The sequence below is a fragment of the Neolamprologus brichardi genome, chromosome 8 (assembly GCF_056152115.1).
Source record: "Neolamprologus brichardi isolate AB-2024 chromosome 8, ASM5615211v1, whole genome shotgun sequence".
In the NCBI taxonomy this organism is placed as follows: Eukaryota; Metazoa; Chordata; class Actinopteri; order Cichliformes; family Cichlidae; genus Neolamprologus; species Neolamprologus brichardi.
In genome coordinates, this window is record NC_142111.1 from 1,105,311 (window position 1) to 1,132,500 (window position 27,190).

At 39.3% G+C, this 27,190-nt stretch overlaps 1 protein-coding gene across 2 annotated transcripts in view; it reads left to right on the top strand.

Annotated features, from left to right (window-relative positions):
• The first annotated feature begins 296 nt into the window (after window positions 1–296).
• Window positions 297–27,190, top strand: part of ca10a (carbonic anhydrase 10 (inactive)a) — a 259,344-nt gene continuing 232,450 nt past the window's right edge. The window contains exon 1 of one of the 2 annotated variants that reach the window (XM_006801661.3): window positions 297–878. In XM_006801661.3, the coding sequence (XP_006801724.1) occupies window positions 818–878 (61 nt within the window). In that variant the 5' untranslated portion in view covers window positions 297–817. Of the gene's footprint in view, window positions 879–4,714; window positions 5,036–27,190 lie in introns of those variants that run through there. The other variant, XM_087845236.1, reaches the window with a different exon arrangement.

Here is a 27,190-nt window from a genome sequence, read left to right on the forward strand (position 1 = left end):
GAATTAAATCTAGGTCAGCTGTTAACAAATTACTTATTACTTACAAATTACCAAATTATCATATATATGTTATAAATTTGCACTAATTATGCTGGAATGCTGTCATCGTAAACTCACGGGTGCCTGTTTTATAGAAATGTATTTTTTCCTCACATCTTCAGATTTTCAACACCTTGATTAAGTTCTGTGTGCATGCATGAAAATGCACAAGCGCCGATAAGCGAGTACTTTTATTTTGTGAACTGTTACCGGAAGTCTTGATGTTATTGGGTTAAACTTGGCACTGGTCCCTTGCGGTGACGGGGAGAAGTCTCGATCGGAAGCTCAGCACCTGGCAATGCGAGTTCACAGAGTTGTGAGGCGTCTCCAGGTGTTACACGGATCCCACCGCTGTCCCACCAGTCATTAACCCAGGCTTTCCCCCTGTATTTTACGCCCGATACACAGAATTTCCTGAAGCGATCATATGCGATTTTACGTGGTAATAAGGGGATGTCCGCTGTGTGAAACAGCACCGGATGGATGGAAGGATGTGGCCGTTCCATGGCGCACTGGAGTAATAATACAGTGAACTGACGAAGGATCGCTACAGTTTGGCTTTTCTCTTTCTTTTTACCTATCTTTGGAATCTGGTGGGAACGTGCAGTGTTTATTCCTAAGGCTTTAATCGCCTGTTATGTGCGTGGCGAGGAAAATACCCAGTGGAAGAGGTACAGCAGGATCCGACGTAAAGGCACAGAGCATCTGAAAAAGCTTCGTTTTCTGATTTGTTTGTTTTTTATGCTGGTGCGTAATGTACGTGGAATGAAGACAGAGAATGGATATAATTTGGGAGATACTGATCATTCTTCAGGCTAATTTTATTGTTTGTATATCAGGTGAGTTGTGGGTATATTTAAAAAAAACAATTCATCATGAACTTTTTTTCTGAAATTCTGTCTGATATGGGTGAGATTTGGTTTATCAAACTAGTGTGCAGGAAATGGCCAGGTGGAGGGGGACGCATCAGAATGCACTCTAGTTTGTGCGCCTGGCGAGAATCATTCTCGTTTCTCTCTTTGCTCACCTATACATACCTCTTCGCGTGTATGTGACCTTTTATGTGGGACTCAAAAACAGAGAAGGTATCGCTTCCAGCAACTGATGCGCAGTCTTTTGACACACGCATAACGCGAGATTGACTTTTTTTTCTTTTTTCTTTTTAGTCACTCGATGGATGCATTGCACAAGAACTCCCACAGTCTCTCCTCACCGGTCCTTTCCAGTTTTTGTGAAGTCTCTAGGCTCCAGAAACAGTTCACTTAGAGTTATTGTCACATAAAGCTGTTATGTGCACCACTGAGTGCGCTGCAGTCTACGATATGAGGAGCAGATTTGGGGCTGTAGGTCATGCAGCAGATGTACCTAAGCTTTCGGCGCTTGCCGATGGAGCGAAGCTTTTACTCTCGCTCATGTTTCAAGCAAATACGGGAGTTTAACGCCCATTTCTATACTCCGTACAGAATAGAGCACGTTTCTTCTTTTATCGATAAGTTAAAAGCACTTTGATAATTAAAAAGAAAGAATTATGGCCCTTTTTGTCTTTAAAATTCTAAATTTGTCCGAATTTACCCGTAAGATTTTAGAACAAGACAGATATTTGCAGACCAAAAAACCAATGCGCATCAAACAAGCGAAGCTTCATTTTAAACACGTATCCGCGCCTCGATGATAAACAGCAGGGACACGATTTGGTTATCTTTACTGCTCTGCCTTTATTTTTTTTAATCTGTCTTTCGAAATGACGCAAACCTGAGAATTCACAATGAAGACGTGCGTAAATCCTCCGTATTCACGCATTATGCACGCTAAGCTCTTATCTAATTTTTGTACCTACACGGTGTCAGGGAGGGAAAAGGATTTATATTCCAGTCAACCCACTATATAGTGTCCTAGCTTCCCTCCCACACTCCTTCCCTACCTTCCGGTAGTGACTGTTTTAAAATGGTTGTAATTAAAAGCTTAGTACGGACAACGCTGTTCTTTTTCAACACTATTAATTAACTTGAATAAGAAGGTAGAGGATTAACTTGCTGTCAGCCCCAGTAAGAAAAATGTGCAATCAGCTAAGAAGTGTGGAATTTAAAATACAGCAGAGATTTACTGCAGCTGTCAAACACCATCATTCATCACATACATTAGTGTTTAGTGTTTAATCTCAGTTGTTCTAACCCTAGCATCTGGTATAATAGTCATCTATCCACCCCCAAGCATCAGTCACCCATGGGCAGTGTTTTCTGTGCTAAATCTAGTTAGTCAGTTATGGCCTTTTAAAATATGTCCCTTTATGAAGTTTATGAACCAAAACTTGGTTGAAAATGAATAGATTAAATGCTGGTTCTTCAGATGAACGACATCTGAAAAGATTATGTTTCTGTCTCAATCTATGTTATAGTGAGCTTATTTTTACAAGTCTCTGCACAGTCAGTGCTTATTGTTCCCACATACTTGTGAAACACAGTGATACAGAAGAAGACCCTAGGTTTAAATCTGCTAGTGTTCTGATGAGGTCATAATGGATAAATGTTTTGCTTACCCCCCTCTTTACCAATTTAATCTTCTAGGACCTGGCGTGCACATATGTGGACATCACATTTTGGGTTATTTTGACCAAAATACTCAATTTTGCTCTACATGGGCCTGATATCCACTTACAAGGACATTACACTGCTACTGTTCTATCAAAATGTTAAACAAATATCCTCATATGTGGCTCTTATTTTTCTTAAAAACAAAAATAAGGTAAAAAAAAATCTGGTAATTCTTTGCTTTTACATTCATCGGGCCCCAATATGCCCAAATGTCAAAGAGAAATTAAAAATGCATGTCGTGGAAGAGTTCGGGTCTTAGGAGGTTAAATACGTCCAATTTGCAGCCAATCACAGAGTCAGCCATCCTGATCTTTTTTTTTCTGTCTATTGTTGTCACCAGGTCTGGTGCTGCTCTCCCAGCAGACCACAACAAAGCAAATGGACTGGTTTTTATACAGCACCTTTCTACTTTACTTGAGCACTCAAAGGGATTTATGCAACATGCCTCATTCACACATTTATACAAGCACTTTATTCTATTCTTAAGGGCTTTCTATCTAACATTCTCTCTCCAATGGATGCATTGGAGAGCAACTTGGGATTAGTAACTTGCCCAAGGATATTTGACAAGCAGACTGGAGCAGGCAGGGATCAAACCACAAACCTTCCAATTGGTTGATGACCTGTTCTGCCTCCTTGGCAAAAACACAAAGATGCAATATTATAACACAAGTGGAACAAACCCTGTGAACTAATTGAGGCAGGTAACTCCAATTAGAGAGTGTCATACAGACTTACATGTATGCCTCTCTTCATATCATATACTAAACACACCCTCACTATTTAGCAGTTTAGCAAATATCCCATCTCTCCCTCTGATGTGTCAGTGCTTCTGCTGCCTTGCCATCATTGCCTGCTGTTTCAACATTTCCATCACCGCAGCATACACCTGCAGTCTCTGGGGGATGTTTAGTCGTCACTCCCCTACTTCTGTGGTTACCATATTTATTGGAAGTGACGATCATCAAGACTGGATGCCAGGTTATGTTTTCCAGTGCTGTTACGAAGCAATAACTTCAAGGAAGAGCTATCAGATAGTAATATCTGTTCCAAATTTGTTCCGGTTATTCTAAAACCAAGTGAGATGTCTTATGTCAATTCAACGACATTTTTCAACACAGTTAATTGACACATATTTATACATGACATTCCTAAACACTAGGGGTGCAACGATACACAAAATTCACGGTTCGGTTCGATACTTTGGTGTCAGGGTTTGATATTTTTTCAATACAAAAAAAATGTTCATGCCTTTTTAGTTTGTTATTTATTAAAATTATAAATATATATTTTAACTCAAAAGTACAGTTTTTAAATTTAATGTTGCTGAAGCAACAAAGTAATAAAAAAATAATAATATCTGATTGAGGAATCACTCATCTTTGGAAAAGAGAGTTTATTACAGAGAAATGGCTCTTTCCAAAATAAAAGCTATACTATACACTTCTTCTGGGGTATATTCTCAGCAGCATATTAACCTCTTAAGCCCCAAGGGGGTTTCTGAGCTTCCTGCTCGAAAATGTAATGCCCAAATTTAATTGATTATTTCTCTGCAATTACAAACTCTGTCCTTACAATCTTGGTATCAAAATAAAGCTAACACTTGGGAATCATTCATTTCATCAGAGGTGTAAATATTGAATCAGATATTACTGTGTCAAAGTTACTGAGACTGGAACACAGAAAAAGTAAGTAGCTTTTATCCTCGCCTAATTTTTTTTTTTTTTTAATTTTTAGCATATAACCCTTTGAAAAATATGCCTCAGATCACATTTGGTTCCAGAAATCCAGTAACCAACATATAAACATAATCTGTGCAAAGATTTATGTTTCTAAAGTGAAACAGTGAAAAATTACAGCGCTGTCAATACATGAATATCCAGACGTTGTACAAAAATGTCCAATTTTGGCACACAATTGGACACCATGCAGGTTGATTTTTTTAGGTATTAAAGAGCAGAAATTAATAAATGTTATTAACAGGCCTAAACATGCTTTTTTAAAATATATATTTTTGAAGAATCAACCACACATTTACATGGCAACAGCCCTTTTCTGCAGCGCATAGAGCGTTTGATTGGCCTCTGGCCCTTTAAACTCCGAGGGGCTGTAACTTTGGTTTCTTTTGGTCAATTTGCGTGATTGACACCTCTTTTTAATGTTTGAGCCAATAGATTCACAGTGACGATGCCACGTTCACGTCACTTCAACCAATCAGACGTTGTGATGCCAAAACCCACGTGGGCCCAAATTTACTGCATGTGGCGTCTGTTCAGTCACGTGTCTGTAGGTGGGTCTAAAATGGAGGTTGTTGAAGGAAAACTGCTCTGATGCGGGCTAGGTAGGCATGGCAACTACTGTTAATCGCGTGGCTACCGGCGAAAATAACAGAGGAAATCAGGACGGTAAGCCAATTTCTGTCTTAGCGCATTTGCGCTGCTGTGTGTTTTTGTGGTCTTCTTTTGTGGCTCATTCAGTGAATTGTGGTCTGATCGTGGTGAAACTTGGTGTGTGGAGTCAGTGATATCTCTGGAAGCTAACCAGCCCATCTTTAGCCGGTTACACAAAGTCTGAAGAATTTCTGGTTCGGTTTTGTTTGTTTAGCGGAGTTCTGCGCATTTACCTAACTGCTCGTTTAATCACGGCTTGTTTTCGGTGTGTTTGGTGGTTGTAGAAATGGTTTATATGACGTGATCTCCTCCTTTTTGCTCCTGTACCAGGGCGTGGGGCTTAAGTGGTTAAACATATCAGGTCCCCATAAGGAGAATCATGTGCTAACAGCTGTCTAAATGACTCGGGTAAAGTTTGTAGCATGCGTGCTTGTTGTTTTTGTCTGCTTCCACTTGTCTTTGCACTAGGATGATGTCGGAGTAAATGTGCAGTCATATTCGTTGTGTTCCCACTAGTGCTGCCAGCGTTAATCTGAAATGACGTTAACGCCACAACATGGCAAATCTCTGTTAACGAGCTACCGCAGATGCCCTGTGCGTGGGGCTGGACAGCCAACACCTTAACGAGCTAACCTGCTAACACACTAGTTCCCACCAATGTAATTGAGCATTGCATGGCACATCCAACATACTGTTTTACTTTTGTCCATGACAGCTTACCTTCAGGGTCATACTTCACATGAAGACCAAAATAGTTCCAAAGGCCAGATCTGAATGAGAGTGGGGGAGGTTCAATTTGCCATGTTGCAATGAGCTTAACTTCTGTCTGCTAGCTTGCCCTGTGCTCAGTGAATCTGTGTTCGACTACTCCGCCTAGGCTGCACTGTCGAGCGCAGATCCACTGAGCGCTCAACACAGACAGCATCGTCAGAAGGAAAGTTGATAAAATAAATTAAAAATTTTGTATTGTTCGATACATATGCGTACTGAACAGAAAGCACTGTATCGAACGGTTCAATATCAATACGAGTATCGTTGCACCCCTACTAAACACAGCATGAATAGCAATAACATTACTAGCTGCAAACCTGTCCATTTTGGAAGTTTGAGTAAAATGCAGTATTCACCTTTATATATCACTCAAGGTTTTAATTTCTTTGATTTATTTCAACTCCAACATAAATGTGTTGTGTAAATTGGCTCTAAAAGAGCTATTTTGACATCGTTTTTACACATGTCATTTGTGAACCATTCATTTTGCTTGTGCATGCAATTTACAACATCCTCAGCACCACAGAGATCATTCCTGGTGACGTGACCTAAATATCTCAGTCTATTCACAACATGTAGTTGTACTTTTGCCAAATAAGATGAGGGAAAATTAATCCACTCTAAACATGTTTAGATGTTCAGATTTTCAGTTTTGATCATCTTTTAGTATTTCTTATCCAGTTCAGTTTTTAAAAGTCAGTAGCTGCAAAGGAAATGAGTAAGTGGAACCTAGGCAGAGATTGACTTGGGTCTCTGTAACAGTGAATCCAAGGACATGTTGATATTCTCTTTACTCCTGAGGCTTGGTGTGGGCATGTACACATTCAGCTGCTCAGTTAAACACTGGCATGCACGCTAACCTTTAGATCTCTGTGTCATCATGTGTACTTGTTGTCTGAGTCACATTTGACAGTGAAAATCTTTGCTTGATGGTGCTTGGGATTCTATAGTGTCAGCAGTTTCCTTTCAGTGACATTTATTCTTTAACAAATATCTGATGGAATAGAATACATTTATTAGCCAAATGTAGATACACACACATGAATGTGGAATGTGATAAGCAAAACTTCAAAGGCAGCCTATCATGCACAGTTGAGCCTGGATTGTGGACACAAAAGTCTCGTCATTGACAAGGATTTAATCTATGCTGTAATCAAGATGCAAAGTTTGGTGTCGCTAAGATGGCAGTGAACATGAGGCTGACTCACTTGGTGCTGTGACAGAACCCCTAGGTTAATTTATGAAGTGGAGGATCATTCGAAATCAAGGATACTCATAGTAGGGCTGTTTCAATCCACCAGTACACTATAAAGAATTTGCAACACATCAATCACAATCTGATTTAAGTTGCACCACATTTACAAGCTATTTTCAGCTTTTCTCTTATTCACTGGGGGTCACCACAGCAGGTAGCTCAAGCATCACTGGCTATTATAATTCTGCTAAGAATATTGTTTCAAAGATTTAGTAAACAACTTTGTTAGTACATTTTCAGCCCCATTTTTCTTTTGAGAATAGATGTTAGTAGGTGGTGACCTTTACAAACTAGCTATTAGTTACTCTTTTGGACATTATACCCATGAATTTACTTTTTTGTGATTTCTAAATATCTTTATGGATATGCACTGTGTTGGAACAAGGCATTGAAGAAGATAACAGTGGTTGAAATATATCCTTCCAGGAAGACATCTGCTGTGATGAAATCTATTCCCACTGCTGTGTAATACATTATTGTAAATTTAAATGTTATTAGGAAATGATCAGACAAAGTGGGTTTTCAGGAAACACTGTTAAATGGTGTGAGTGTGATTAAAATGGGTTCTTTTGCATTTTGATTCAATGTTGTACTGATGCTGTTATTTTTATTATCTACATGGATGTTAAAATCACCCACAGCAATTGACCCTGTGCACGAGAAAATGCTAACTTCCTGGTTTGAGACCGGATGTGGGGTTGTACATTTCCGGTAGCTTTACTTTGCGGTCAATCGCTACTGCGAAGATATCCTCCAAAATCATGTCCAAAACGGAAAGATTGCGTTAAGTTACAAAGAGCAGAAGGTGGGAACACTCACCACTGCTGTGTCATAAAAAAATCTAATGATCAATTTTGACGTTTAAAGAGTTTAGATCAATCAGTTGTTTACATCACTCAACACAAGAACTGCATTACTGCAGCAGAAGACACATCGTCCACAACCAGAAGCACATCTCTGTATAGTGACTGGTCTTATGATTTAAACAGGCAAATGTTCAGCATTCAAACTACAGGTTTGAACCAGATGTTTCCCCCGTTATGTCAAGATCAGCTAGTCAAGTACACACATACACAGCATGTTAACAAACCGTGAAAAAAGCCACACAAAAATGAACGATTGCTGGTAACGGTTTCTATACATTAGTATTTACGAAGGGTATGTTGTGACTTACCTTCAAAATTACAGTGGTCCCTCACACACGGTTCACCTTTCACCTCGCTGTTTCGCAGATTTTTTAGTGCAAGTTTGCATGATTCTTATTTTTACATCACATTGTGTCCTGCGTCCTGATCGCTGCAGACGATCTCCTCCGTGACGTCTCTCCTGTACAGTACAGAATCGCTGCATCGATCGCTAGCAGTGTGACTCTGAAGTGCAGTGCTGTATGTCCACGATGTCCACGAAACATTTTGCACCGTCAAAAAATAAAAGTGGCTACTTGATTTCACCTATCGCTGGTTATTTTTAGAACATAACACCCGCGATAAACGAGGGACAGCTGAGAAATATAACATTTGAATCCCTTTTCTCTTTTGCTCTGAGGCGCGGGGAAAAAATATGGACAAGTCGATGAACATCATTTACAGATATATTGGGTAAATGCCCGAGACATCTATAGAAATGTAAATCGCCGCTTGATTCATTCATTTGCTTAACTTGTTTTGGACCGTAAACCAGGCGCGAATAGGACACCGGAAACAAAGCTCCCCACAGGAGTTTCTGCACCGGAAGTAGCAAATGCTAACGTGCACATAGTCAATTATTTTATCTTAGGCAGAGCACTAAATCAGATAAAAAGTCAGAGTAAGGCCCAGGTGGACAATAGAGAACAACAAATAAAACTTTTTTTGAGTTTTCCAGCTAGGGTGGACAGGGCTAAGCTTCAGGTTTTCAAGTGAACTACGATTCTGCCTAGGTCTTTGGTTGATTAACAAGCTGGAGTGGGAGATTTCTGCCACACATCCCCTCTGGCCTGTGTTTCGAGGATTCTGTCAATTTTAATACTCAGAGGTGTTGATTCATTTAAACTAACATAATCATTATGGTGTAACAAGGTTTTTCTTTCAGGCAGAGTAAATCAATTTGTTGATTAGTTATTCATTCATGTACTAACAGGGACTTATAAGACAGAGACCTAACGCTTAACAGTCCACCTTTCACTGTTGTACTCTTTGGGGCAGCTGTGGATACTATATTGTTCTTTCTTTGTGATTTTTTTTTTCTATTTAAATAATTTTTGGCAGGTTTTTGTGAGGGAGCAGACACAGTCTTTAGGGGACTGGGCTTTGGGGGGATAACAGGAAGAGAGAAGTTGCAAAGAGGAATGTAAGACTGCTTCCTTGTCCCAACTCTGGAAAGTCATATTTTGGAGGGTTAATAAATTTGGGCAGATTTCTAGAAAGGAGAGCTGCTCCATCAAAAATGGGGTAGAGGTCTCTCCTGACAAAATCAGGTTTCCTCTAGAAGGTTACCCAAATTTCTATAAAGCCCATATTGTTTTTTGGACACCACTCAGATAGTCGGCAATTTAAGGAGAACATGAGGCTACACATGTCACTCTTAAATTGATTAGGACGGGGAACAGAAAAAACTTTGCAGTCTGACATTGTTTTGGCAAAGCTACACACCAACTCAATATTAATTTTAATGACCTTCAATTAAATTACTGCCAGCCTGAATTATAATTTTACCAAATTATCTTTACCTTTAACCAGCAGTTTTGAATTTCCCTCAATGTCACCTGCTCTTTCCCCTGGAAGACAATTCACTATAGTTGCCGGTATCCCTAGCTTCACGTCTCAAAACAGAATCGCCAGAGTTACCAGGGTTTGTTGTTTGATGGGTGTGTCTCTAGTGCGTAAAAATGATTAGTCATGGTGCACCGGGAGCTTCTCTTTAGACCTAACAGGGCCTACGATATCTTTGGCTCCCCTGGCTAAAGGTATGGCGTTATTTTTGTGCCACTATTCTGAGCGCACGTAAAAGGATGTAACGCAAAAACTCAGCTTTATTGCTAGACTGTCAAAGAAATTAAAAATAACCTAAAATGTGAATCTTGAAACCTAAACTAATTTATCCCAAAAGGTGATTCTGTTCATCTGGAAGTAGCGTTTTCAGTGGGAGAAACATTTCGTCATTCATCCAAGTGACCTGTGAAATATTAAAACGAGGAAACTTGAATCCGACACTTTGGTAGAATTTTGAAATACAATAAGTCTCATTGTCCATGAGAGAATGATAGTTAGGAAACATTTAACACTGTTATCCTTGTCTAATCAAAACTGAATTAGAGAGTAAATAAGACATTTAGCATAATGTTAGTAACTAAGTAAGTAAAAGTTTATTTATATAGCACTTTTCACAGACAGATGTCACAAAGTGCTTCACAAGAGAGGTAACAAAAACAGAATACATCATAAAAACCCTGGTCTAATTAAAAGCGTTTTGAAATAAAAATCTCTCTAGCTGGTTTTTGAAGGTCTCCACTGAGTCCAGACACCGTAGAAATAGAGGGAGTGCATTCCACAGTCTGGGTGCAACAGCTTGGAAGGAAGAGTCCCCTCGAGTCCTGAAACGAGTGTGGGGAACCACTAAAAGGTTTTGATTCGATGACCTGAGGTTACGAGAAGAGGTGTGTATACAAATCAAATCAGCAATATAGGGAGGGACCTGTCCCTGTAGTGTTCTTAAGGTTAAAACTAGAATTTTAAAATTGAATCTAAATCTGATTGGTAGCCAGTGTAGTGACTGTTGGCTCTGCGCTTCCACAGGCCCCACTCGTTTAGAAATGTATTCCCGTTAACGACGAAGAAGCAAGACAATCAGCGATCGATCGATTTTACTTGCTAGCAAGGGAGGCCCGCTCGGTGTCTCAGGAAAGCACTCTGAATCCAACCACAGACGACCTCGACTCTGGCCTCCGCTTGTCGCCTTTTATTGAAAACAGTTACAGTACACACAAGCACCTCCCATTGTAAACCCCCCTTTGGTTCTAAAAGATAAGGTACTATGTGTGTATGTGTGTGCACGTGTAAGCATGTGTGTGTGTGTATGCATGTGTGAGAGTGTGTGTGTGTGTGTGCGTGTGCATGTATTAATGTGCGAGAATGTGTGTGTGTGTTTTTGTGTTTGGGGCTGCGTTTGTGTGACCTCCTGCCCACAGAAGGGTAATAAAAGCAGGAAGCTTACTAACCAAGAAAACAGAACCCTCAGATAGGATGTCCCTATAATAAAACACTACAGCCTCCCCCACCAACAGACTGGTTGGAGAGGTGGTCAGAGACAAAGGAATATCTTTGATCCTACAGTTTCAACTAAGACTTACAAATTTAAGTAACACAATGACAACATTTAACAATTTGACTCCAACAGGGACTTTACAACAGGAGTTATATGAGCCCCTTTGTTTAACCCTATAAAGCCGGTCGGAGCGGCACGCTCTGTTTTGCGTAATTATTTTTAAATCCCTGTAGAACCGGAACCACGTAAGCTAGCGCAATAAGTTTTTTTGCACATGAAACCAGAGGAGTTGTACTTACATCTTATGCCATCAGCTTGTCCTTGGTCCCGGTTTCCTTCCACATATAGCTTTGCAAAAATTGCATAAAAAGCGCTTGCAGGAACAAAAACATAATATTCCAGAAACTGTGCTGGAGGCAACTGTGAATTCACGCACTGAAAATTTATTTGTGGCCTAAGATGTTTAATCTGTCCAAAACTTTGAAAAGCAATTCCTCAGCCTTTGTTTTCAGTTTGTGAAATTTTGTGCTCATGCACTATGTCCGTTCATATTGTGTGCTTCTCTTGGGGGCTAAGCCCACCCCTGTCGTTAAAACTTAGTGACGCCCCTGTTTAGAGGTACCATATCTGGGAACACAATGGCACTAATTTTGTCAAAAAGCTCTTGGGATTTCTCTTGTTTTTTTTATATGACTCTAAAAAAATATTCTGATCTTACATTTTTTATTGTATCATTTAAGGAGATGTGAATGATGAAGCCTGTGTACTTCAAGTTTAGTTTTCTTCTATTGTCATTCCATTTTGTGGCATGTGTTCTCCTTAGGTTTAATGTAGACTTGTTTATCCAAGGGTATGTCTTTTCTATTGAGATAGAGCGTGTTTTAATAGGTGCCACTTGTTTCAAAATGGATGAGCATTCTCTATTAAAGGACTGGATAAGAGTATTTACATCATTTCCAATAGAATGTAGAGAACTGTCAAACATGACAGAGAACCTGTCAGCAGTGGTCTCAGTTGAATGTTAAAATCCCCAAGAAGCAAAGCTTTCTCCAGGATGATAATAGAAGATAAGAAGTCTGTAAAATCAAGAACAGAGTAGCAGTACCAGGAGGGCGATAAATTAAAACACAATCATGTGTCCTTGGGCAAGACACTTCACCCGTTGCCTATTGGTGGTGATCAGAGGGCCCGGTGGCGCCAGTGTCCGGCAGCCTTGCCTCTATCAGTGCGCCCCAGGATGGCTGTGGCTACAATGTAACTTGCCATCACCAGTGTGTGAATGGGAGGGTGACTGGATGTGTAAAGCGCTTTGGGGTCCTTAGGGACTAGTAAAGCGCTATACAAATGCAGGCCATTTACCAATAAACCATTGTCGTATAGCCAACCTTAATTGTTTGTGACTCAAAAGATCAATAGTTTTCAGTTTGCATACCTCTGCATGCGTAACTATCTTTAAACACAACAGCAAGTCCTCCACCACGGTGACCTAAACTGGGGGCACCCAGATAGGAGCACCTAAAAAGTTTGTTTAGGGTGAATGAACTCACCATCTGTCATGTTGCCATGAGAAACAGAAAATGCAGGTTTTTTTCTTGTGAAAAGCTCATTCAGGGAGAAGGATTTGTTTGAGATGGAGCAGGTGTTCAAAAGGGCAATCCGAATAAATGCTGGCAGCACAGGTTTCTCATCAGCTTGTCGAAGTGGAACTGACAACAAACACCTTGTCCAATCACGTGGTCTACAGCTGCGCCACCGAACCAGTGGGACCAGCCACTGGTTTTGCAATGCAAACTGCGAGCACACAGTAATCTACACAAAACAGAGCATCAGATGAGAAAGACCCAGCCTGCAGTGGCTGGGAGTATGCATTTACAACCAAATCTGGAAGGGTAACCGGCAGCAAAAACCGGGGATGCCTCCAGATCGTCTAATGTGCACTTGGATGTCGGCCCTACAGCTTCTTTTCCTCAATTTCTTCTTAGGATTGCCTGAGGCACATTTCGTAAGGAGCAAGAAGTAATTCGGTGAGGAAAAGGAGCACACAAATGGTGGGGGGAAAGTTTTCTTATAACTGTCCCAATCATCATAAAGGTGTTCCACAGACTCTTTGATGTGGAGTACGGAAGAACAGTCATAAATCAGAGCAGCATAGGTACATAAATTAAAGAATAGGGCTGATAAAATATCATAAAATACAATAGTAGATTGCATACAGGCAGAAGTCAAGCCAAGCACAGGCCCCATCTTGTTAGGTGTCATCAGCGTTCAGGTGTGAGCTCTCTGTTTTTTATAGCAGCTCCACAAAAATTGATGTAGCAAAAGTGAAATCATAGTTATGGGTAAGAGGGCTATGGGTTGCTTTTGTTCAGATACAACTTGAATGTAACAGCAATCCCAAGGGGGTAAACATGTTGACACATCTGCTGTTTGGTCCTTCTTTAAGTAACACAGATAAGATGAAGTGGTGTTGGAAGTCCTTTGGCATGTTGAAATTGCTCTGATTATCCAGTTGTCTTAAAAATTGGAGACAATGCTCCTGTACGTTTTTTATGGGTCCACTTTTATCAGATCCGAGGTTTTAGACCAGTATAAACCTTTAGGTCTGGAGCCCTGAGGGTAGTCTTTTTTGCCTGGTGGGTCATTCAGGTTTTATGTAACAGAAGTGCATTGTATAGGAAAAATACTTCTGGAGGGAGTATGATAACCCTCATTAGTTATAGAGTGATCTAGTTCTAGTTTCAGCTGTTTTGATAAGATATAACTCAGAAGATATAACTCTTACTCCAACAAATATTAACTAAACTGTCCATCATTATGAAAATACCCACACTGCTTTTACGCCATGTTTTTTTTCTTTAATCACCAAATCATGCACACTAACCACATATAGAAATTAATTAAGCTTTTTGAGATATTACAAAAAGAGTAGTATTGATTTGTGTGTTGCTACATTGTGTTGCAGGATCTAACAAGATCTGTGCTTTTACACAGTTCACTTTTTATAGCAAACAGCAGATATGCAGAAGAGTTCTTGTAATATGTTTCATTTTGCAGCATTGATCTTTTTGCTCCAAAAAAAAGATATATGTGAGGAGGACTCATACTTGTGTCTGCTGTTCTTTATCTATTAAGAGTAAGAAATTACTTTTCCACTGTAAGATGACAATGGCCCAGCACAATAAAGAAAAATTAACATAAATTGGCAACTGGTAGGCCTTGCTCTGTTTTGCACCTTTTTGCATTTTGCATATATGTAGCCTTAAATTTGAAGAAGCCTGTGTCTCTCTTCCACAAAGAACATTGAAACACCTTGAAAGCAAAATGGTAAAGTATACGCATGTTAGCACGGCAGTTTGCTGTTGGTGGCAGAAACTTGCCTGACTTAACCCCTCTAACTTTGTACCATCAAAATTTTGGATTAGAGGTTTAGATTAAAGCTTAGTGTCGAATTTTGGGACAAGGAGTTAAAAGGTTGTCTGGTACTAGTATAATTGTGACCTGTTTTTTAAACCCCTTAACATCCAACCAAACGTTGGTATCTCTAGTGTTGGGGGTAGGGTTTAGCTTTGGTTAACATCTTATCCTGTCTTATAGAATTTCTGTCTGTTTGGAACACCTAAAAGTAAAAGCTTGTAAAAGAAAAGTTGCAGTACGTGCAGTATGTGTGGAACATTAAAAAAAAACAACATATATAACATCTTGTGATTTCTAAAAGAATTGCCTGGTTAGCATGTGGCAAAAAATAAACCCAAGTGAGGTCACTTGCAACTGTACATTAAATTTTCAGATTTTTGAATTTAAAAGGTAACATATTCTAGTTTCATGTGGCTAAAATGCAGCCTAACCCTATCCAAAATGGTTTGCAGGTGCTGGTGGATTTTAGGAAGTCAAGGTAAATTAAATGCAGAGGTTCACTTGCAGATATTTGAGCAGCAAAACGGAACTGTTTAAAAACAGTGCATTTGTTTAGTTATCAAACTAAACTGGGGGTGATTCTAAAGTGGGATTTCAGCTTGCTGAACATGTATGAATGGAATCTTGAAAGTTTAAAAAATTCAATAACGAATTCTTTAGCAGAGGCAGTACCAAAATTGCAGAAGCGATAATGAAATTCCCAGGTCACCAATTACTAGAAAATTTCAAAACAACATGTGGCAACCTAATACTGGCTCCAAGCCAAAGTAATATTAACACCTGAATTCTGCCAGGGATGACAACAGAACACCATCAGTGATTCTGCTTCCCAGAGCTAAACCTTTTGTTATAAATTGCGACCAGTGCAGTTAATCACACATTACCTTCAGAGAAAATGCAGCCTTCAGGAAGCTTAGAAATTTACAGAAGGCAATGAAATCACAGGGTAGGGGCCTTTGGTGTATTGCTGACAATAACACATGTTTCTACTGGCTGGCCATATGCCATCTGACAAAAAGCCATGTCACAAAGGATGCCTGCAATCACTCCCTCCTCCTCTGAGTTGATGTAGCTGTTGAAACCATGTGGCACCTGCGGTGTGTTTTTGCTTGAATCTCTACCCAACATTTTTCGCATCTAGTTTTCAAATTTTTTTTGGATAAATAAATTAAAGTCACACAATGTTCTCAACATCTTCCTGCAGTTAAAAAAAAAAGATATTTATTAATATAATTTGTAAAAATGTTACATCTTCTAGAGCTGCAGTAGCATGTTTCAGTGATAACAAATCCACAAACCAATTTATACATTTTGAAACAATTTGGTCTATATTGGTTCCAGTTGACTAAAACAATCTGTTTGTTTGATAGAAAACCCTATAATTACTGCAGAGTTATGGTTTGCCCTTTTCACAGACAGTACACAGATTTCTAAAAAATATTTGATTCTTTCTTTACAGTATATGACCAAATTATATCCACCTTACGTTTATGTGCCCTCTACATGACAACTATGCTAAAAAAATGTGATGATGTGTGATTAATTTTCATCACTATGCGAGGATTTAAAACAGGCCCTGTGGATTATTTTTAGATGCATAATTTTGTATCGATTTTGTGTTAGAACTAGAGATGGCACGATACCACTTTTTTATGTCCGATACCGATATCATAAATTTGGATATCTGCCGATACCGATATGAATCCGATATAGTGTGTTTTTTAATCAATAAAACTGTTTTTAATATCTTGCTGCATTTTGTATAAGTTTATACTCAAGTTTAAATAAATAACAACACTAAAGCTATTCTGTTTATACCTGTATGTAAAAAATAAATAAATAAATAAATAAATAAATAAAATAAAATAAAATAAAATAAAATACACTGCGCCCAAAATATTTCATAGTTCAGTAATACCAATCTAATAAACTTAAACCTGCTCCATCCTTCCTATTCTGGTATTTTAAAGAGTATTTAGCAGAAATATTAAGCAACCTAACTAATAGGGTTGCAAACTCCCAGCAAAAAAAAAATAGGGAACCACCCCCCACCTCATGATGCTTAATCGATGTAATCAAATTTAATTTCATGCAGGGGGAAAAATGCACAGAAATAAATTATTTTTCAAGAATAATTAAATAGATTCAACATCTTTCTTCAACAAAATTGCAGACTGCACAGATGGTACCTTCCCAAAGGAAAAAGTACTATAGCTTACTAGGGTATATTAGAATTAACAGTTACAGTAATGGACTTATATATATATTTTACATCAGATTAAAACTTTGGGTGTAAGAGTCAGATAATTATTTATTAAAAGCTCGACATTTTAAATGAGAATAAGAAAGAAAAGTATGTCTTTGTGCCCCCTTTTCCCTGTTCATTCCCTATCGGCCCCCCTGGCTAAACTTTGCTAGATCCGCCCCTGCACAGTTACAGCCGTCAGCTGCATAGAAAAAGATCCTGGTGTAGAAAGTAATATTAAATAAATTCTAACAACAGCTTATCAAGGTTAAACGTGCTGCTGTTGTTCAGCCGCTGGTTTCCTCTTTCTGGTGCAAAGTGGGCCAAAACCAAAGAAGAGAGACGGACTCGCGACAGAAAAGCCGATCAGCTGATCATTGATCAGTTTCACGTTTGAAGTAGGAGCAGGAGAGGGAGGGGGAGAGGCGGTCGCTCCATATATCGGTTGTTAAGCTTAACGCGGGAATGCTTTACAAACATTCAGAGATGAACTTACACACTTGCTTTACTTCTCTCTGGGAAAACTTCCTCGGAGATGAAATGCTGGTTTGGTAGCGAAGCTCCACACAGCCGCTCTATCACGTGACGCACACTGCTGCAACGTGCTACGGTTATGAGTCAGGTTACGCCATGTAGCAAGTTTTGTGAGGTGCTTTTTTTTTATATTTAATGGATCGGATTACATTTTTTATTTCTCGCCGATATCCGATCCAGTAATTTGGGTCAGTATCGGACCGATACCGATACGTAATATCGGATCGGTCCATCTCTAGTTAGAACAATTTATACTTCTACTACTTGTGAGCATTGGATCCCATTAGTCTATAGTCATAATTATACCAGGGGCCAAATCTAATTTTAAGTTAGTTTGGAGATTTCTAAACCTTACTCAAACTACAGCTCTCGCACTGGGAAAACTATAGTGTGGGCCATTTAAATGGATACACCATAATAACATTTAGTAGTCGGCCATCTTGGATACAACTTTTGTTTTTTCAATAGGAAGAGGGCCATGTGACATATCAAACTTATTGGTAATGTCACAAGAAAAACAATGGTGTGCTTGGTTTCAACGTAACTTTATTCTTTCATGAGTTATTTACAAGTTTCTGACCACTTGTAAAATGTGTTCAATGTGCTGCCCATTGTGTTGGATTGTCAATGCAACCCTCTTCTCACACTGATAGCAACACCGCAGGAGAAATGCCAGCACAGGCATCCAGTATCTGTAGTTTCAGGTGCTGCACATCTCGTAGCTTCACACCATAGACAATTGCCTTCAGATGACCCCACAGATAAGTCTAACGGGGTCAGATCGGGAGACCTTGGGGGCCATTCAACTGGCGCACGACGATCAAATCCACTTTCCAGGAAACTGTTCATCTAGGAATGCTCGGACCTGGCACCCATAATGTGGTGTTGCACCATCTTGCTGGAAAAACTCAGGGAACGTGCCAGCTTCAGTGCATAAAGAGGATAACACATCATCATGTAGCAATTTCAAATATCCAGTGGCCTTGAGGTTTCCATTGATGAAGAATGGACCCACTATTGTTGTACCCCATATACCACACCAAACCATCACTTTTGTTGTTCCAACAGTCTTGGAGGGATCCATCCAATGTGGGTTAGTGTCAGACCAATAGCAGTGGTTTTGTTTGTTAACTTCACCATTCACATAAAAGTTTGCCTCATCACTGAACAAAATCTTCTGCGTAAACTGAGGGTCCTGTTCCAATTTTTGTTTTGCCCATTCTGCAAATTCTGTGTGCCGATCTGGGTCATCCTCGTTGACATGCTGCAGTAGTAGTAGTAGTAGTTGAGTTTGTAAGGGTGCCATTTGTGAATAGCTAATATCCGCCGAAGGGATGTTCGATTAATGCCACTCTCCAGTGACATGCGGCGAGTGCTACGCTGTGGGCTCTTGCTGAATGAAGCTAGGACAGCCACTGATGTTTCTTCATTAGTGACAGTTTTCTTGTGTCCACATTTTGGCAAATCCAACACTGAACCAGTTTCACGAAACTTAGCAAGCAGTTTACTAACTGTAGCATGGGAGATGGGTGGTCTCGTAGGGTGTGTTGCATTGAAATCTGCTGCAATGACCCGGTTACTGCGTTCACCAGATATCAACACAATTTCGATCCGCTCCTCACGTGTTAACCTCTTCAACATGTCAATGGCTGTGAACAAAGAGAAACTTGTAAATAACTCATGAAAGAATAAAGTTATGTTGAAACCAAGCACACCATTGTTTTTCTTGTGACATTACCAATAAGTTTGATGTGTCACATGGCCCTCTTCCTATTAAAAAAACAAAAGTTGTATCCAAGATGGCCGACTTCTAAATGGCCACCATGGTCACCACCCATCTTGAGGAGTTTGCCACCTCACATATACTAATGTGCCACAAACAGGACTTTAATATCACCTACCATTCCCATGTTATTACGGTGTATCCATATAAATGGCCCACCCTGTACATCTGTTCAACCAGCTGTATCAATTTGCCTTTTGTACTTTTTAGCTTATCTGGATGAATTACACAAGCTTATTCCAAGTTACGGCATCTCTCATCTATGTGGACATCCACATTTTGCAAGAATCACTACTCATACCACAAACAAATACATTTTCAAAATTGGATGGAATGCAAAACAATTAGGTAAGAAAGTTTGTTAAACAGAAGGTTGGTTGAAGATTTAGATGGTTGAATTTGGCCCTTGAAGCAAATCCTCATATTAGATTTTATGATGAATAATGGGAACATCTTGCAACCTGCTGGTGATGAGTAAAAGAAAATACAAGGAGGTATCAAATCTGATAACAGATTACTACCACAATTAGAATAAAGCTTCTTTGGTGAAGAGATTGGTTCAAAGTAAGGGCAAGGATATGTCCTTTCACAATAAATACAAATATTTAGTGGTCTGGATAACCAGCGGAAGATTACTTTAACATTTAGTTTGTATACTAAATCTAAATCTACTATGACTCTAATAATATGCTGATATCCAACCCACTCTTCTGTTCTTTTCCTTTTGGTCACTCCTGCACAAAAACAGTCTCCTAAAGGACTATTGTAAGTAACTCTAGTGGCCCTCTGTATAAATCCATCCTATTTGAGAAACTATAGCAAAAGTGTTTATTTGGAAGGAGGACTTAATAATTTTAGTTCTCTAAAAAGATATTCTTAAATAAATTTTAAGACTAAATTGCTTGCTGCAGGACAAAGTCACTTACAGTCTGCAGCTAATCTTAGATTTCATTAGACTTTGGCCCAGTTCCACCTAAAAATGTATTAACCTTACAAAAGTTGAAATGTTTCTGATACTTCTTTATTTAGTTACATGCAAATAGCGAGAAAAATTGGAAAGAAGTAAGGGAAGGGGGAAAAGGAGGAGGAAAGGGAGGCCTTTCCATTCAATCTATGTAAGTAGTTTTATATTTTTAAAAAATGTTTTAAATGCTGTTAGAAAAAGAAGTCCTCACAATTGACAAATAACACACATCTGTGTATATGTGAGAGTAACAATAACATGTCAGAGTGGCTACCAACCCTTTCCCTATGCAGCCACAGCTTATCACATCTGCTGCTCTGGAATCTGAATTCTATCAACCAGCTAGAGTGAGAAGACCTACATGCCAGTTGTAATTTACCACTGTGAGATGGGATTGTGGAGTGTGTATGTACATGCGTATCTGTGTGGGAATGCTGCAGCCAGAGAGAGTGCAATGAGGAAGCTGGCAGTGACTGGTGAAGAAAGGGGTCTGGAAAGAAGCCTGGATGAAAGAAAGTGACTGTGGTGGCAATTATGTGGCAGCACTACACTGCAGGTGGGGAGGGAATTTTTTACAAGCACAGAAAGCAATACTGTTTGGTCTGTACAGTGGCACCAGCCAAGCACCCTCAATTTACTCTCGATCCCACACACAGGCCTTATCAGGGAAGCCAAATCTCCAGCTGCTAATCTGATAATCCTGCGCAGATGTGTGTCTGCAGCGGGAGTAGGAAAACTGTGTTTGATAGAGAGTAAGTGAGTGTGTTCTACAATAAGTGGGAGAGTGATACAGAGACACAGAAAGCAGGTGTTTAACCAGGCAGACAGACTCTCTTCTTTTTCTGTGACGGTTGCTGTTTGCTTTGCTGTGTCACTACTTCTGGAATAATCTACACTGGTGTTTGCTCTGTCAAGGTTTAAATGCAACAGAGATGCTATTTGGTCAATCTAAAAATCAAGAAAAGTCACATTTCAGTAAACAATTAGATGCACAGCATATGGACAAGAATGGAGTTTTGCAATTTCTTGGGGCACTTTTTCACTTACTTTCTGTCCAGTCTTTGGACCTGACCAGGTGCAAGAGGAATGTGTTTTTTCTCTTTTCCTTTTTAATGAAACTAAAACAGACATATAACAGAAAACCAGCAGCAAAGAATCCATCAAACTGTATCTTTATCAACTTTGTTTCTATTAGCCTGTAACAACAAGTTGGTGGTTTTGCCACAGTAGAGAATTACTTCCCAGCACGCATCATTGTTTGCAGTGTTTTCATTTACAGCTGTAGAGTACTGCTGCCTGCATGCCTGTGCTCAGTGCCGCTGAGTCATATGACCATGACAACTAAACACAGCAGAGCAGGAAGGCGGGGGATGGATCAAAGTGTACCAGCATGAGAGAGGAGTTTTCACAGACATGTCTCCTTTCTGATGAACAGAAGCAATTTACTGAACTTAAAGAAGAGGAAAAAGCTAATGTATGGATCTGATAATTGACTCAATTCCAATACTCCACCCACCCCAATCCAAAGCCAAAATCTTTTTTTTCTTTTAACCAAAATATTTGAAATCTCATCCACATGATCTCTAATTTGACACTTCCCTTCTTGAGTCTGTGACAACTAGGGATGGGTATCGAAAACCGGTTCTTGTTGAGAACCGGTTCCCACTGTTTCAATTCCTTGGAATTGTTTGCCATTTTTGCAAATAATTCCCTTATCGATTCCAGTCGCCCCGAATGACGTCACCACGTTGCGGAGCGTCATTTACCTGGCAGGAAACATGGCGGCTCAAACGCTCAAAAGTTTGGTTATACTTTACGAGAACGGATGACAACAGGGCAACTTGCAATACTTGCAAAGTAGATATTTCGTTTAAGGGAGGAAACACGACGAATATGCAAAAGCATTTGCTCACAAAACGCGCGATAACCTTAAATGAATGTCATGTTTTTAATTCCGCTCCGGACTCGTGAATCTCAACCCAGCAGCAGCGGTAACGTTTGCACGTCCTCTCCCGTTAATGTGGCAGGTAAATAATCAACTAACAGTGCATATTATGTTAGCGCGATCTGTCTTATTACAAAACCTGCCATTACTGTGCGTTTAGGTGACCATGATGAGAGAGACAGAGTCTGGCTCAGATGCTGGCAGTTCTCGCTGCAGTCTACTGTAGCGTCTCCTTTCAGGCCAGGATAGACGAATGTCACCGAGCAGTGACTAAGTTTGTGGTCAAAGGCTTGCACCCATTTGCCACAGCAGATGCCCCCAATTTTCAGTAAGTGAATGTGTTTAATTGTAGGCAGGGACATTACTGGATATTCTTGTGTAATTGCTACAGAATAATTTATGTTATACTTTGTTATTGCTACAGAAGAATATTTATTTTGTTATTTTACATTTACAATTTTTTTTCCTGGGGATCCTGTGACACCCCATTGAAGAGCCGTAGGCTGTGGATCTCTTAAGATCTCACTGTTGGGTTTGTAAGGCCATGTTACTTCTAAATTTCTATCTTGTTCAAAGAGAAGATATAAAACAAATTTCTAAGCTAATCGACCTTAGTGTTCTCCTTTTTTAAAAAGAATCGATAAAGAATCGAATCGTTAAACAGAATCGAAAATGGAATCGGAATAGTGAAAATCTTAATAATACCCATCCCTAGTGACAACACACCCACCAAGTTTGAAACCAACTGGATGAACCTTTGTCCACACAGCCAAAGAACGATGAAACAAGATAAAAACTTGTTAGTAATTCATAGTAACATAACTGTAACATGGTCTGTGGTTGGTAGCTGTTAGGAGAAACTTCCTTAACTAACATTTACTAGGCTACAGGTACAACATGTTCTCATCCCAACGTGTAACATACTGACAAATGTGACACATCATCGGTATATTACGCGATCAGAGGCTGATGTCACCAGTCTGACATCATGTTGTAATAAAAACACCATAAAATATTGAAGTTAGGGTTAAGGTTTTTCCTTTACAACTCGTTGGAGGAAGTTGCAACCTGTCAGTGTACTTGCTTAAATTAAAGTTTTAACATTTTAATCTCAACATTTTAAATAGTCCGGAATTCTTAAAACAGGGCTGAATATTAACGTGAACCTTATGCATAACAATTAGAGTTACTTTGTGAGGAAATATCCGTTCAAAACATCTATGGCAAGAACACTCAAAGGTTGTCCTAGAAATAATTTTTGAAGAGATGAAACCAACATGTACCTGAATAATTTTAAGAGACAAGCTTGGGAAAGGAAATTGAGGAAATTCATGATTAAAAGCATCTGCAAAAAAAAGTGAAGGCAGGGTGATGCCTTCGGTTTTTATGACAGCCAATAGTACTGAGTCAGTAGTATTTAAAGGCGATGCTTTATTGGTCATTGTTTTCTGGACTTAATCTGGCTGGCCAGTCATGCCCTTTCAAAAGACAACACTATTGCATCTCATTTCAATTGAAAAGTAAGTGATGTCTTTTACTTAGGTGCTTTTACGTAGGTGTTATAACGACTACAATTTTAACTCATTTTAACCATCCACTAACTATCAAGCATAAGCATACCTGTTCACACAATGAGTTTCTTCCATTACAAATCCTCCACTACCATGGGCAAGACCAAAGGTTGTCAGGGACAAGACTGCAGACCTGCACAAGGCTGGAATGGGCTACAAAACTAGAACGGAATCCAAAAGTAAGCACTCTTCAGTCCATAATCTGAAAGTGGAAAGAACATAAACCGGCCACAACCAGATGCTCCCTTCAAAATTTCAGACAAAGGAATGGAAAAAAAAGTATTTGTTCCTATTCAGGAACAAATACTTTTAGTTTTCAACTCATCTCAAAACAATGAACAAGAAAACGTCAATAATAAATACTACTGTACTTTGTGTTGTACTGTGAAGATCAAGTGCTCCTTTGATTTCAGTTTGTATTTTTTTGATAGGGTTGTGTGTCATGCTTTCTGTGGTGACTTTTTTTTGCATTTGAATCTGCTGGTTGTCAGACGTGTTTATTGGCGTGTGGACGAATTGTGTTCTTTTACTCTTCACCATTTTTCAGATGTCTAGAAAACTCATCCTTCAATGTATTTTTCAGGGGACAGAAATTTAGTTAGGCTTAGTAAAAATATGAAAAACTTACAAAGCAGCACAAGATGTAGGACAATTTGCTACGTTATCACAAAAACAACTTATAATATTTTATTTAAGATAATATTCATTTCTGTGAGGCACAAAGCAGAAAATGCCACTGATCAGAAAGCTAAGACTATATTTAGTTCAATAGGATCAGAGGCCACAGATGTACTCACCTTCTTTAAACTCTAGTTTTCTGCTTTCTTCAAGTACACAAAAAAATATTTTTTTTCTTGTTTTGTGGTACTTGGTAGAGGAGAAATAGTGTGACATAGAGATGAGACACTGCACAGTGCAGTAAAAGTGAGCAAATGAAGAGTGTGTTCTTGTTAGGTGCACATTTATGTGATCAGTGAGCTGTAAACACGCAGCCACTTCTCTGTGGCTCCTCTCAATGCATGTCTGATAATGTCACAGTTAGGATGTGTAAAAGAATACCACTCTGTTGACCCAACTTTGCCTCTTGGGGGTAAGAGAGCTTCAAGTACACAGTAAGACTGTTTGGCTAATCAGTGCACTAAAATTGAAAGAATTTTTCCTTTACAACTCCGTCTAGTGAGGTTTGGAACGGTGTAGCTGTTGTTGAACAGGTCACCTGCTAATTGAAAGGTTGTGTGGTTCGATCCTTGTCTGTTCCAGTCTGCATGCCAATCCTTGGGCCAGATACAAACCTAGTATAAACAGTCTATGTTCAAGTTCATTTACTGTGCAAGGGACTTTTTTTTCTGTGAACTCTATGGTTGTATTGGATTTCCTTTTAGAATCTCAGACAAAAACAAGAGAAAAAAAACCCCACTTTCAGTAATCCAGGTTGAGTTGACAAAATTAACTGCATTTATCTGTTTCTCTGACTTGATATTTTCTTACTCCTCTGCACCAAAACAGTTGCTAAGACACACAAGCTCATTTAAATTTTCTGATGATAAAGAAACTCTCTTTATCTGTACAATATGACCTGCAACAGAGAAAAACATTTCACAAGGTATGGATGTTGCAGGCATTGCCAAGTACTTATATGCAATGGAGGCCAGCCTGCTGCTGTATGCTTGGACCACCACTCTAATGGACAGGCGTCTGTACTGATGGTGGGCTCTCCTGTATCGATGTATCGAAGCACACTTTTCTCAGCTGAGTCTTCCTCCTGTTCTGAATCAAACTGACATAGGAGCCAATACAGCTAACCTTTTCTTTGGTGGTGACATGTTGTTGCTTCCACAAGTTTCTCTCCAGCAACCCTCTGTTCCTTGAGCATGTTGGCGACTGAGACCAAAACTTCACCTCTGTCAGCTCTGTGCATATACTTGAAGTCCTTGAATCGGGGTCCAGTGCAGTAGCAGTTTTCAGTTATGCAATGTTGATATTTTCTTTGTGTGTCTCCAGGTCTGTTCTGACTGAAGACCATATAGGCAGGGTCATCATTTGAGCTCTCCATGACCCAAGAGAGTTCACAAAAAGCAGGCAGAACCACAGAGCATGAAACATACTTTTTTCGTCCCAGAAGTTCAGTCTCGTACCTGCAAAAGAAAAAATACAAAAGAAAAACATTTAAAATAAAAATGTAGTGCATTCATTTACTTCTATACACACAAAAATGTCCTCTAAATATTCATGCTATATTTACACACACATACAGACGCTGTCACGGCGGGGTGCGCCGGTGTGAAGAATGAGGTAGACCCAGATGCAGACACGGTGGAGACAAAACGTAGTTTCAAAAATAAAGCGAGCCTTTATTGTGGCTGATTACAGAAGAAAAACATGAAACTAGGGAAACTAAGGAGACTATGAACACTGTGTTAACAGAAGGCCATGACACTCAGTGAAAGAACTATGACAAAACTATGAACACTGAGTAAACTAGGAAACACAGTGACACAATGAGGTAAACCTATGAAAACTGTGGTGAGGTTAACAGACAATTTGACACTGACTGAGCGGAAACACACATACTAAATACACATAAGGAATGATCAAGGGAAGTAGAATCACATGGGAAAAACGGCTGACAACAATTAACATAATGACAGGACACGTGAAACTAAATACAATAAACACAAAACACAAAGCTCTTTCAAAATAAAACAGGAAACCTAAGGAGACAAACATGACTTGAACTTGACAAACAAAGAAAACGTGGACATGAAAAATGGCAGAATGTAACTAGATAAACTGAAATGAAACTAGACTAAAAAGAATAACAAAAACACCAAGAAACTCAGAATACCGGGTCACATGACCCAGGACCATGACAGACGCTATTTCTCTCTCACACACACAGTAAGAAATAAATGATGTAAAACCGTCCTGCAGGGTTTCAGTAGTGTTTCTAACATCTGCAGTTTGTCCATTTCAGCTGTAGTTGGCAATCTTGCAATCTTGGTGTTCTGTGTGGACATCCTTGAGTGTCTGCTGGTGTCTGCGGATAGTTTTCATCATGTCCAGAATTTAATTACATCTGGTGGAAATGTTTTGTATAAGTGACTCTTTTGTTTGTGTAAGTTTGCTGCTGTTCAAATTCTGCAACTCTTGCTGGGCTGTGTTTAAAGTTGTTTAGTTGCTTTGCAACGTGAATAAAATGTTCTGCACATGTTTCAGCAAAATGTCTCTCTTCTTCTGTTCTTCTGTTTTCAATACAGAAAAGAGACATTTTGTGAACACAGCTTCCGTTGTTCATCAGTACTCCACTTTAAACCTTAGGAAATTACAACTCGTGTATTCTTCTTGTGATGATGTGTCTTGAAGGAGGCTCATACATGTCTACATTTGTTGGGATCCTAAGAACATTCCTTTAGACCAATATCTTCGACAACACTAATTGGCCTACA